This window comes from Mauremys mutica, chromosome 2 (genome assembly GCF_020497125.1).
Source record: "Mauremys mutica isolate MM-2020 ecotype Southern chromosome 2, ASM2049712v1, whole genome shotgun sequence".
In the NCBI taxonomy this organism is placed as follows: Eukaryota; Metazoa; Chordata; order Testudines; family Geoemydidae; genus Mauremys; species Mauremys mutica.
In genome coordinates this window covers 132848210-132861621 of record NC_059073.1, presented here as the reverse complement: position 1 = coordinate 132861621, position 13412 = coordinate 132848210, and the positions used below count along the sequence as shown (strand labels likewise).

The 13412-nt window shown below is 55.4% G+C and overlaps 1 protein-coding gene across 4 annotated transcripts in view; it reads right to left on the bottom strand.

Annotated features, from left to right (window-relative positions):
* Positions 1 to 13412, bottom strand: part of LOC123362934 (G protein-coupled receptor kinase 5-like) — a 62855-nt gene that overhangs the window by 30635 nt on the left and 18808 nt on the right. The window contains exon 1 of one of the 4 annotated variants that reach the window (XM_045003507.1): positions 9240 to 9308. The exons of 2 other annotated variants lie outside the window; for them this stretch is intronic. In XM_045003507.1, coding sequence (XP_044859442.1) covers positions 9240 to 9273 — 34 coding nt within the window. In that variant the 5' untranslated portion in view covers positions 9274 to 9308. Of the gene's footprint in view, positions 1 to 9005; positions 9042 to 9239; positions 9309 to 13412 lie in introns of those variants that run through there. One more of the 4 variants, XM_045003504.1, reaches the window with a different exon arrangement.

Here is a 13412-nt window from a genome sequence, read left to right as displayed (position 1 = left end):
GGACTCCTGCTCCCTCTGCCCCTCTCTGCTGCCCTTCGGACATCTGGCTAAGGAGAAGACACGCTATGCTAGGCTAGCCTGCTGCTTTCAGGCAAGGTCTCAGCCAGCTGCTGAGAGCTTCCCAGGGCCGGGGGACCCCGTCAGCCAGCACTGGGACCCCAGCCCTGTCTGTCACGGACACGGGCGCCACGAGCCTTCTGGGGCCTGACGGGACCCATGGTGGAATTCCAAGGGCCTGCAAATGCCACTGCTCCAATGTTGCTGTGTACATGACGGTTGCCAGGGCAAAGAGCAGCTGATTTGCTGTCAAGTGGTTGCATGGCAATTAGTGCTCCTTAATGCAGAATCCCTTGATCACGCAGTCCATGTGACCCAGCAACTGGCTTCCTGCTCCCCATAGAGCACTAACCACTGGCCTCCGGAGCGCCTGAGGCCACAACGGATTTCCCCAGCAGCCCAGGTGTCTGAACTCTGCTCAGCCAAGGCAGGGAGCCTGGGGGCCACACAGGTGTGTGTAACGCTGTGCAGCCAGGTGGGGACAGACCCAGAGGTGCAGCCCAGAGACTGCCAGGCCCCACCTTACCAGCAGGGGTTTTCCAAAGCACCCAGAACTCCCCCTGGAGCCAAGGGGAGACATGCCTACTCCTTACCTGGGAGCACGAGGCCCAGGCCGCTCCTCCAGTGCCCGCTAACAGCAAGGCTACACCCTCCCCACAATGTCCCAGTTCCACTGATGCTCCAGGGAAGGAGGGAAGGACTGCAGCATACCCACCTGAAACCAAAGGAGGGATTTTCCTGCCCAGCCCCTCCCCGGATGGCACAACGCCACTGAAGAAGCTGTTTAATATGGATTATTAAAGTGACGAGGCCTTGGATGACCTGGGCTGACTGCCTACTTTCCCGTGTGGATTTATTTATTTATCTTCTTTTATAGACTTCTGTGAGCTAATAATTCTCTAGCCAGGCTGCCTCAGAAATACAAACTCAGCAGGAAAGAGCCAGGGTTCCCCTCCAAACAAGACAAGGCATTCTCTTCTTCATTACTATTGTGGTCGCGACCAACAGCCCCAGCTGCGATCGGGGCCCCATTGTGTTAGGGGCTGTACAGACACATTGTAAGAGAAGCAGAAGAAATTTGCTGCTAGTTTCAGGTTATTGTACGTCACTAGAAATGCAGGTGTTGTGTGTGCGCACCAAGATGTGTTACATCAGCAGGATTCTGCTCCCAAAGAGCTTTTTGGTGGCGTGTCAGCAGCTGCTTAAGAAAATGGGAATCGCTGTCCAGAGGAAACCAGACAGACAACACAGACAGAGCACATTGTTTACTATATGACCGCGTGTCCAAAGAACAAAGACACTATTCCCATGACCAGGCCAGGCCAGGTGAAGTAACATAGATGGCAAGGAGACTTAAGAAGAGCAGGTACATGACAACAGAGCACGACCCTCGAGCACAACCTGGGCGTGGCTCTTAAGAAGAGCCTATGAGCTAAACAAGAACTCTGAGCTGAGTTGCAGGAATCAAAGGAGGGACAAGGCAGTGCCCTTCTCAATTGTACCGGCGGAGAAGGCACCAACCCCAAATTCTCCCCCTTACTCCTAACCCCCTTGGAGTTAAGAAGTTACAGGTCAATACATCAAAGCACTGGCTGTTTTGTTCCCAGTTCCTGGGCCAGTGGAATCAAATTTTGTCCAGCCACGAGGTCATGTTGGCAGCCCGAGGACCACCCTTAATTAGCACAAAGGAGACCAACGCAAAAGTCACAGTCTTCAATGCCACTCCCCAGCTGAAGCAGTGCAAGCTGGGACTTGTAGGTTGCTCCACTGCATTACAGACCAGGGCAGATGCAGGCCAGGTTGCATAGCTCCATGGCTGCTGTTTGCCTAGGAGGCGGAGGCTACTCTCAAAGGGAATGAGACTCTGAAAGATGCTCGCTGCTAGAAGGGGCCTGGGACTCCTGGAGGCTGCTGGCAAATGCCATGTAACATAAGCCAGGGAAGCAGATTGCTGGCACCGCGGAGGACTGAAGCCCCTTTCCCCTCACTGGCTCACGAGACCAGTAACCCCCACACTGTGTCATACAGAAGAGTGGGACAAATGCTGTTCCAGCTCCTATCCAGCAGCTTGTCCCATCTGTCACGGAGCAGCTCCTAGAGCCAAAGACCTGCCCCATCCCCAAACCTGAACTTCCCTGCTGCCAGGGCAGCCTCTGACGCCTTGTTCTGCCCTCGCTAAGAAGAGCGATGGATCCTTGTCCTGCCAGAGGCCACGCTCCCCACCTGCCCCGCACCCAGCTCCCCACGAGGACTCTGCCTGTTCCACATCACCCTGCAGATGTTTGGGTTCGCAGCGATAAAGCCTGTGCCATTAGCTGAGCTGGCTCTAAACACCACAGGCAGCCCCCCACTTGCTGGAATTTCTGCTTGGAATGGCTGAGCAGGGCTCAAAGTCCTATACAGGGTTTGTTCCCTCACAAGCTCAGCCCCCACCCATATTCACACTGTGCCCCCCGCACAAACGCAAGTGGCCGAGGGGGTGCCAAGCAGAACCAAGAGCCGGCGGGCACTGCTCAGGCAGCACGGACGCCCACCTCAGTTTCCCTGTACTCTGTGGGGGCAGTTACCCACGTCCCTGAAGGACTGGGACCTCAGCCTCCTTTTCTGAAGCCCTGGCCAAACCTGGGGTCCCAAGCTCTAGGGGACGTGGGTAACTGCCCCCACAGAGTGCATGTGTGCAAATGCACACTTCAGCCTTGCAGCTTGAGAAGGTGGCCCTGAGTCTCTGTTCCGCGGGAGACTCTCACGCCGGGAGAGGTGTTAGAGAAAGAGGCCCAAGGGCCATGGCCCTTCTCTGCCCCCCTTATGAACAGGAGCTGGCTCCTGCTGCCCCATACAACGGCAGCCCATCACAAGGCGTGTCCCCAGGGCAGCTCTCCTGATTTCTCGTTTAGCACATGGCATGGGGACGGCTCATGCGCTGGCACAGAGCTCCCCAACTCGGACGCCTGGGGATGCACAACACTGTGTCATGTCCTGCAGGATCTCAGCCTAGTTCCTAAAGCAACGGGCACCCCATCCTCGCAGACAAGCCTGTCGTGGTGATCCCCATCGCTGCAGGCTCAGCAGAGACACCAAGGAGCCAATAGCCCATGGAGACACTCTCCTCCCCGGAGGGCTCTCTGGCAGGGAGGTGTGGATGCAACCTGTGGGAGGGAAGTTCTCCTTCCCAGAGCAGCCAGCCTGTTGCCACTTGCTCACGTCTATCACTTAGCCCACCAGGATCCTTCCACTCCATAGGCAAGGTCTCCGCAGCTCCCCTCCGCCTCAGCTCCACCCTTCTCCCCCTGCACAGCCTGGTAGCGCTAGCTCTGCGTACAGCCTCCCACTCGGCATGAATAATCCACTACTAGCTTAACGTGCCAGACTGGGGGGAGGGGGGGGGGTAGGCGTCCCAGCTCCAGGCCCCTGCAAGTTACTCACCAGAGCTTCCATTTCCTCCTTCACACACACCCCCCAGTTCCCTCCTTCTGCAGCCGAGGGGCAGCCCTGGCAGGAGGCAGTGGCTCCCCACTTGCTGAGAGAGATGAAAAGCAAAACTAACAGTCCCTCATGGTCTTAGAGTGCAGGAAATCTGCACAGCAAGGATTGGGGGGGGGGTGCAGCCTCTAGTCCCTTCACCATCATGTGGCCACAGAGGCTGGAGATGGGGGAACCAGCCTCCTAGGCCCCCACTTTGGCTCCAATACCTATCGGCCCACGAGTCTGTTTCTTTACTGCACTTAGCTTTACCCAGCAGCTCTGGACAGAGGTGCTCAGTGGAGACCCCAACTCGCCTGGAGTCATGTGGAAGCCCAGCTCCGCTGCTGCTCCTCAGCAGAGACTCTCCATGGACTGAATTTCCCAGGGCGATGGGACACTGTGGGTACGAATGGGATCGCTGGTCCCAGGCCCAGGCTCCCGGCAGCCTTGGACAGGGAGGCAGAGCGAATCACACCCTGCAAGGGGGAAACACAGACAGCCCAGAACTCCAAATCTGAGCCGCGACCAGGGCGTGCCTGCAGAAGGGAGACCTGGCAGGAGAGAACTAAGAACCCCCCACCACATTTATTAAAATCTCGTAATATTGGGGCCCGGAACCATGGTTTTTTAACGGTCACGGTTGCCGATATTGAACCACTCTCTCAGCCTTGTACAGAGATTCAGAATTTTAGTCCCAGGGTAGGACGACACTAGAACGACTCGGCTGTAGCATCGACACTTCCTCCATCCACAGGAGGAGGGTTCCCATCTGTGTAGTTAACCCACCTCTCCAAGAGGCAGTTGCGAGGTGGATAGAAGAATTCTTCCATGGACCTTGCTGTGCTACACTGGGAGTTAGGTTGGCTTAACTACATCACACCTGGCGCACATTACTTCACAGCCCCAAGCGACATAGCTAGGCCCATCTCATTTTTAAGTGCAGACCAGGCCTAAAGCTGAGGGATTGCTCAGACAAGAGGTTTCCGATTCGGGCAATAACCAGGAGAGGAAAACGATCCCTAAAGCATTTGTGTCTGAAATTCATTAATGATGGGAAAGAGCTTTGACTTGAGACCCCTAACTGGTCTCTCTACTCTACTGGCTTTAGCCAACAGGACGGGAACAGCCCCAAGCCAACGGCAGAGTTGGCCAATAGCTAGTTTGATGTCCAGAGGTGGGCGCCCAACACAGAGGCTGGGAGTGGAGTCGTCGTTGGTTAATAGGTTCTTTAGCTCCAAGTTGCTGTTATGGAGCGAGTCCCCGTTTTATTTATTCCAGACCACTCATTCAGCAAGTCAAGACTAGCTCCTATCACACAGGGCAATATTAACAAGAAGCACCATGGCTGTGAATTCTGGCCTGTGGCTTTCAGCTCTGGTTATCTACCCCCTGGGCGCAGAGGTGGCTTTTCTTTAATTCGAGACAGCAAAGAGCTTTGCATTTGCTGGTTCTTGGAGAGATTTCTCCCTCTTCCACTCCGCACAGGAATTGAAACCCCCAGCCTGTTCCTCCCCTGTGTTTTAATCAAGCTCGATAACAATCTTATTAAGTGCTAGTCGTACTTCATTTCGGTCATCAGCACTAAGCCACGATAAGAATGTAGACGTCTGGCATTCTAATAAAATTACATTCTTCCATGTGTTTTACATTGATTTTAAATGGGAAGGGCGGCCAGTGCCAGGCTTTGCCAAGCTGTCACTGTTTCTTCCTCTTTCCCTTCACTTTTATTTGAGTTTGAATTCTGCGTGGTTGTTGAAAGGTGCCAGGCTGACCTTCCCCTCTGGCCCGTTCAGCCCTCAGCCACCTCCAAGGCCTTGTCGTCACTGCTAAACAAGAGTGTTTTTACCGGAGATAGTAAAACAAGGCGAGGTCAGCACTATCCCCACCTGGGATTGGCCTCACCTAGTTTGTCGTCCCTGTGTTCGGACCTCGGGATACTGCGTGCACTAGTTAGCTACCCAGATGTCAAAGACACTTGTTTTTTATTTTAAGCAGGGAAGACACGGCTTTAGACTGAGGGCCCCACTTAGCGCTACTAGCGAACGGAGTGACACTCTGCCACATTTCACCAGGGATCCACTGAGCGGCTCAGCAGTTAGTTAAAAACAAAAACACCCCATACGCCACATTTCAGCCACTGCCGCTCCAGGCTGGGTTCAGACCGCCAGACAGAGGGGACAGTCTTATCCTCTCCTCTTACCAACAGGACGTTCTGATTGAGCGGGGCAGTGACCCAGGCAGTGACAGTCAGCTGTGCCTGCTGCAAGAAGAGGCAGCGGCAAACCAAGATAATGGAGACGCTTCCATTTTTAAACTTTATAAAGAAAAACCCCACAAATTTAGCAAGAACATAAATAATATGAAGTAACATGAAATGCTCGTTTAGGAGAATAAAACTGAAAATTACCATCGCAATCAGAGAAATCGGTCAACGCCACGCTGTGCCATGAACTCCTCCCCTCTCCAGCTGCACAGTCCAGCTTCATCCCTGCTGTGCTGCGGCGATGCACTGTCCGTTCACTGCTGCACCGACCACCCCTCTTTCCAACAGGTCCACCCGCGAATGACAGCGCCTCGCCGGGAACGCCACTCCGTACCCCAGACAGCACCCTCCCCACCCCCTCCATCCACATCCCAAAAGTCAACCTCACAAGCCATATGCTCTGTGCCCTTCATGGTCCAGCTCCCTCAGCAAAACCTCTTCACTGCAGTGCCAACTCTTTCCACCTCCTTCTTCACGAACCACCTTCCAACGGCTCCCTTCAGGCAGATCCTGGGGCCTTTGCCCAGCTCCCGCTGGCCTCTCTCCCCCCAGCACAGCTGCAGGCCCCACCATTCTCTCTCTAGGTGCTACGGCCACGACCTTGGACCAGAACAAGACTCAGTTCAAGAGCTTCTGATCAGTAGGGCCAGCAAGGGTCACACCAAAGTAGCCCTGGAGATCAGGGCCCTGTTGTGCTGGGCCCTGCACAGACAGTCAGAGAGAGACCCTGGCCCAAAGAGCTCACAACCGAAACAGACAGGGCAGAGGCAGGCTGGGCAGGGGGTTATTACTACCCCTTATTTCAGATGGGAATGAGGCACAGAGACATTAAGTGACTTGCCCAAGGTCAAGCGGTGAGTCTGTGGCAGCGGGAGGGCTTGAGCTGAGTTCTCCCAAGCCCCAGCCCAGTGAGTTGGCCACCTGGCCACCCTCTCACCTTGGAAGCGAGTGGAGGGTCAGTCCCTCTGCTGGATTCCAATACAAAGGCCTGGAAGCGAGTTGCTGAGAGGGGATTGGAAGGTTTGTGTAAGAGTGAGACACCATCCCCCTGACCAGCTATGGAGGAGGGGCAGTGCAGGGGAGCAAGTACCCGACTCAGCCAAGTGCAAGGGATGGGGGACCATACCCAGCACTTACTTGCAGCCCCAGGGGTCCTGGAAAGCTGCTAGGGAGCCCCTTGAGGGAGTCCCCCCAGCTTCAGTCTCACACTAGAGAAGGCTGCATTTCCCCGGTGAGCAATGATGTCTCTCTCCCTCCTCCTGCACAGAGGGGCCAGGCGGCTCGGTTACACCTGTGAAGCACTAGGAAATGCTTGGACGAGGTCCACTGGGCCATCACGAAGCAGAATGGAGCTTGCTGCTGCCTTGCCAAAGGTTAAAAGCAGCCTCCCCATCCCCCTGCACTGTTCATTCCAGTTCCCTCGAAATATTTACATAAGCATTAGTGAATGGATGTAAGCCAATAACCCCCTTGCTTTAACTCTGGCATTTCTCCCCGCACTCTACTGCTGCTCACCTCTCTGGGTAGGAGCAAGCAGAGGCACCTTTCTCAGAGACATGCTCTGGCTGCTGGGCAGGAATCACTGGGTGAAACTCTTTGGCCGTGTGCTCCAGGAAGGAAGCCTGGATGATCCCAACGCTCCCTTCTGGCCTTAGAGCCTATGCAGTGTGAACACACACACGCCCCTCTTCCCAAGTGACAGGTCTCAGTGCTTCCCAGGTCCCTCGCACGCTAAGCCTGCAAACTCAGAGCCCTGGAACCTTTGAGGGGAGCACAGAGCCGCCCTCTGCGGGCCAGCAAGGAGCCCTTTGCACGGCCCAGCCCCTTTGCAGGAGAACCAGCACTCAGCCACACAGAGGGCGCTGTTACAGGACAATATTTGGAAGCCGCTTTCTGGATATAAAATAGACGGCAATGGGGATTGCATGCCAGCCCCTCCCTGAGGTCTGACACACCGAACCCCAGACCCAGCCCAGGTCACACACACCAAACTCCGGCATCACCTGCAAAGGCAGGGAACCTGATGCAAGCCAGGCTGGGGAGGGCAAGCGAACCAAATCCAGACACACCTCAGAGCTCCTGTGCTCCCAGCCCACCCTGCAGTACTCAGGGACTCTGTCTGGGCCCCCGGTATTTCACTGCCTGAGGGCTGGCTCTCCATACAGGTCATCCATGCCCCATACGTGGCAGGCTGGGCTAGTTAGGACAGTGCCTGCCATTAACCACGCTCTATCAGCTGGAAGGCAGCCAGAATTCTTGCTGGGTCCTTTGGCCCATGAAAGGGAAACATAGTAAAGTCAGCCTGATGTGCCAGCATACAATCAATCCAGGTTGTTAACCCATCACACCCTGCAGCAGTGAGAGTGATGCCCAGATGGGGTCACGCGCCCTGCCTGCTCCAAACACACGCCTCCTGGAAATACAGCTCCACTCCCAGAGCAGTAGCCTGCCCTGAATCACAGCCTGCGCAAACTGATAGTCACGTACCTAGGGCCCTGGGCGACCCCTTTCACTTACCCCCAGCTCAGACGTGAGGGGACGGCTTCAGGGCAAACTAACGTCTCGGGGGGAGGGGGGTCAAGGAATCTACTGGGCCAGCACGTCAGCTCTGCTCCTGGGCCAGCAGCTCCATAAGCCAGGATAAGGCGTCTCATGTTGTCAGCCCCAGAGATGGTTCCGTGCTCCCGGATACCAACTGTGGGAGAGCCAGGGTGGGTCAGGCCCGAGAGACCCCACCCTGCAGAGCATTGCTAATGGGCTGCGGTCATGGCAAATGCACACACTTAGCACAGGACACTGAGCAGGGGCACCAAGCCAAGTCTCCCCCACTCCCACATCTCCCCTCTGCACACAACCCCACAGCACCTGGCCGAGTCCCCCATCCAGCCAAGCCATGGTATCAGGCAGGGACACCCTCCCCCAACACACACACACACACACACACACATATATACACGGTACTAGCCTAGATCCCACCCACACACCAGTCACTGGGACAGCCTTCCCCAAACCCCTTGGCATCAGACCCCACACCCAACCCAGTGTCTCCAGCCCCTGAGCTGACCCTCCTGACCCACACAGAGCGGGTCCTGCTCCACTCTGTGCCATGGCTGGTCCCCCTGACTGGCAGACACTGCACTGGGGCAGGCTGCGCTCCTTGGTGTTATTTTTAGCACCTGCAGGCAGGGTGTGCGTTTACAAACGGAAATGCACTATCACCTACCGAATACAGCGCTGGCCATGCGCCAAGCCGGCCGGGATACAGTCAGAGGGTGGCAGAGTTTGGGGACTGGGTTTAAGTGCATTCCAGAGTCCTCCAGGCAATGATCTAACACTTTCCATTCGTCCCAACCGCCTTCCAGATCGCAGTGAGATCTCCCCACCCACCCCGAGTTCCACTTCTGCCCTCACCATGTCTCTCCCGCCCCCTCAGCACTCCCAGGGGAGAAAGACTCACTCGCTCTTTCATTCAGGCTGCTCCGCATCAGCATTGGGCCTGTGTCCCGGTGCAGAGCAAGAATCCCCAGTGTGTGTGCATGAGAGAAGGCAGCGAAGTTTAGGGAGTGCAGGCCACAAAGCCACATTACTCATCTTCTCCCACCCCGGCCCCTAGCTGTTAGCACGAGGGAAGCCAACATCTCCTTAGAAGGCCTGCACTGGAAGGGGGACTCCGGGATACAGCAACAAGAGCTAGAAGAAGGAATCAACCCGCGCCCTGGCCACAGCCTGTGCCTGACAAGCTTCTCTAGTGAGTCAACCCTCCAGCCGCCAGAGTCTGTAACCCATTAGCAAGTCCATGTCGACTAATTGGTTTGCCACAAAACAGGAGGACAAGCCCAGTCACTTTCGCACAACATCGGCCGGGATCCCGTTCTCCTTTCCCGAGGAGGACCCAGCACACAGATAGCAACCAGGTTCAGGGCTGCCTGACACACTCCCTACACAGAGAGCTGGGAACCTCACCCCCCGGCAGCTGGCCAGATGTGTACTGCATTGGAGCCCAAGGAGAGCACAGTTTCTGGAGAGATTCCCAACATGCAGCCTCGTTTAAATCAGGTCAGAAGTACTAAGGCAGCTCTGCTGTGGGTCCCAGCCGAGCCTACACAATGAGTGGTGCAAACAAAAAGCCCAGGGTGATGAGCAGAACCTCCCCAGGCCGCATTATTTGACCTGAACCAGGCCTACTAAAACGCACGCCTGCCTGGAGCGTCCTCCCTGCTGCCCACATCCCCCACTGAGAACTGTGGAGCCCAGGGGGGTCACAGGTGGGAACTGTTTGTGTCTCAATGTAGGCACAACAGGCCCAGCTACTATGGTGGGTGCCCTACAAGAGACTAATAAATCAATCCACCCCAGCGTGGCTCCCGAAGGCTTTCTGGAGCCCTCCTACAACATGCGAGTCCCTACATACACTCTGGCTTCCCAACCCCCATGTCCAGCCCTCTTCGTAACCCCACAGTGCAGCACCCTCATGCACAGCCTCTCGTGAGCTAGCTGAGTACAGCTGCAAACCCCCGACACGGCCCAAAGGGAGAATCTACCCAACCTGGCAAGAACGAGCTCCTGCGGCACCACAGGTGCTGCTTGGCACGGTCAGCTTGCACGAGCCTATCACAAGTCTCACAATATTTTGGGTTTCTCTTGAAGCTCCTGCTCCTGGAGTCATGGGAGGAGGCCAGAATCTCAGCTGTCACTAACGCATGTGAGTTTCCCACCCTCCTGGTTGTGGAGATCCACAAATCTGGAGCACTTGGGTTGGCAAAGCAACCTGCTTTCCCTCAGGCATGCTGGGGACCAGAGGAGCCCAGGCTTGGCTACGCTGGGGGACAGCAAAGGTGGTCAGGCCCAGCTGTGGCATTGTCACTTAGGGGGTGGGGTGAAGTTTGGATTAAAAGCATTGAAAAGAGAACTACAATCCTCTGAGGAAGGGGCCTCGCTGTGCTGCCTACGGGAGGTGGGAGGAATTCGTAGTCGTGCTCAAATATCAGACAGACTGGAGGGATGGGGGTAGGGGGGGCAGATTCATGCCAGTCTCTGGACAGGTCACTAGTACAGCTAAATACAATTACAGAGGAGCCCAGGTTTCACTTGGCCATAGAGAAACTGCCGAGGGCTCACCCCCCTCACCCCAGGTGATACAGCAGGTCAGAGAAAGACACGGGAATTGAACCCAGGAGTTCTGACCCACAAGGTTGTTCTCCATCTTCTGGGCAGGAACATCACCACATGGGTCTCTGGCACCTTCACACCCCAACGCACTTTACAGGCTACCTGTCAGCAGAGAGAGCGACAAGCAGCTGCCTCTCCCCGCTTCCCCAGGGGCACTGGAATGCAGCAGACACCCCAAAGCCAGAGGCTCCTGGACCACCAGAGCACCGCAGTGGGTGGGAGCTGGGTTTGCACTGGCGCTTTAATCCCTAATCTAGAACAAACCCTGGGACACTGGCCATTCCCTGGCCTGGGATCTCCCTGGACACTTTTACAGCCCTTATCGCTGTCGTCACTGAGTATCTCACACTCATTCGTGCAGCTGAGGCTCCGGGACGTAGGGAAGGGTTATCATCTGTTTTCCAGATAAGAAGCTGAGTCATAGGAGAGATTAAGGGTCACACAGCAGAGCCGGAAATAGCACCCAGCTCTCTGTGGAGTGCAATAACCACTAGCCCATCCTACCTAGCCCTTGGCTATGGGGCATGAGAGGCCAGGAGAGACAGGCAGTTCAGTCTCAGGGTCTGTCCTGGTTTTCCTTGCCTTAAAAAGGAATTGCATTCCCCATTAGAAACACAAACCAGCTGCATGTAGCCAGGAGACACAGCGCGACCTGAGCTTCAGCTTGATTTGATTTTGGGGCAGGCAGAGGGAGACTAGAGCAGAGAGATGGCCAGACACGCTGGGGCTTTCCCCGCTGCTTAGGCTGGCTGCCCTCTGCAGCTGGTTTCGCCTGGCCACCCATTAGGTTTGTGCCACTGTTGTCCAGTTTCTAAAGCATTAACTAGTTTGTAGCTCACTTCGGGCTTACAGCAGCCCCGTGCTTTGGAATGGGTCTGTCCCCACCAAGACTCTGCGCAGAATCAAGCAAGGCTGAGAGAAAGCCAGAGACGCACAGAGCCTCAGAATCAGAGCCAAGGGCTGGCAACGTGCAGCCCTGACATCTACCCTGCCTCTGACAGAACCGCTAGTGCTGCTTCTTCCCCGTCCGAGAGGGGAACATCTCCCCTCCACACAGGGAGCTGGATCGAGTATAGATCTGGCCTCTTTGTTCGCTACCCACGAAGAGCAGGTGCATCTCTGGAACCCTGCAGGCTGGAGACTGTCCCTCCTCAAAGATTCCTTCCCCCAGAATCTTTGCCCAGTCGCTGTGCACGGCTAGCAACAGACCAAGCCCTTAGACAACATCACACTGTGTATTTGCCATCTCCTGTCCCGGGGCAGAGGAGGGCCAGCACCCCAGGGGAAAAAGCTGTACTGAATGGCTTGTAATCTAGGACACGGAAAGGTAGTGCATTCATTCAGGACTGATCAAAGCAAAACACTGCACCCTTAGCCTGTGGAATTCATTGCCACAAGACACTGAAGCCAAGAGCTCAGTAGGATTAGAGAGAGAGTTGGACACTGACATAGTCAGATCCCCTATGAAACAATCTTCGAGAGAAGATCAGGTGAAGCCAGAGTCTGACCATCTTTAGGAAACATTGCAAGGCCTTCCTTTAGAGAAAGCCTTTTCAGCATAACACTAACATCTAGCTCTTATATAGCTTTCCATCAGTACAGCAAAATGTGCTCCACAATCTTGTGTATTTATTCTCACAACCCCCTGAGTTAGAGAAGTGCAGGTGGGGAAACTGAGGCACAGACTTGCCCAGGATCACCCAATAGGCCAGTGCAGAGCTGGGAATGGAACCCAGATCCCTACATCCTGTACCACATGGTCTCTTCTCTTTGCAAACTCTTCTCCCCTCCACGTGGCCCATCTGACACCAGGAGGGTCTGGAGCAACCACCCAGTGCCAGGATGGCTCTGGAGATGGCTGCCTCTGCTGGTAGGATCTACTCATGGCAGCAGAGCACAAGGCTGGGGGGATGAGGGGAGGATGGATCAGCCACTGAGGCCCAAGGAGAACTGCAGGCAGGAGATATACATCTTGGTGGAAAGGTATAAGCTAGGATGGAGGAGTTAGACCCACTTCCCTGCATGTTAGCAGCTGGCCTCAGCTCCTCTGTGCTCCGTAAACACTGCCAGGCATGTGAGAGCCCTCCGCTAGCTAGTGCGCACCTCGCAGGCACACAACAAAATGCAGATGGCAACGATGCGACCTACCGGGGGGGGGGGGAGGGGAGGCGAGGGGTAGGTGGGGCTGGGGGAGGGAGCCAGCCCCACACGTAAATAAATGTTCCTTACATGAAGTTTTATTTCTTTCCTGTTAGGGGAAGGACGTGGTTATGACAGAATCTTGGAGGAGGAGGGCAGAGTAATGGCCCAAAGGAAATTATGCACATTCAGAGCTTGGAATTAGCTTTTCCAGCCAAGACTAAGTCCGGCTGTGCCAAGGCAATACCTCAGGGGTCAAGGAAGCCGGAGCTGTGGCAGCCTGATCCCAGTGCCACTCTGTGTGCCAGATCAGGGGAAAGAT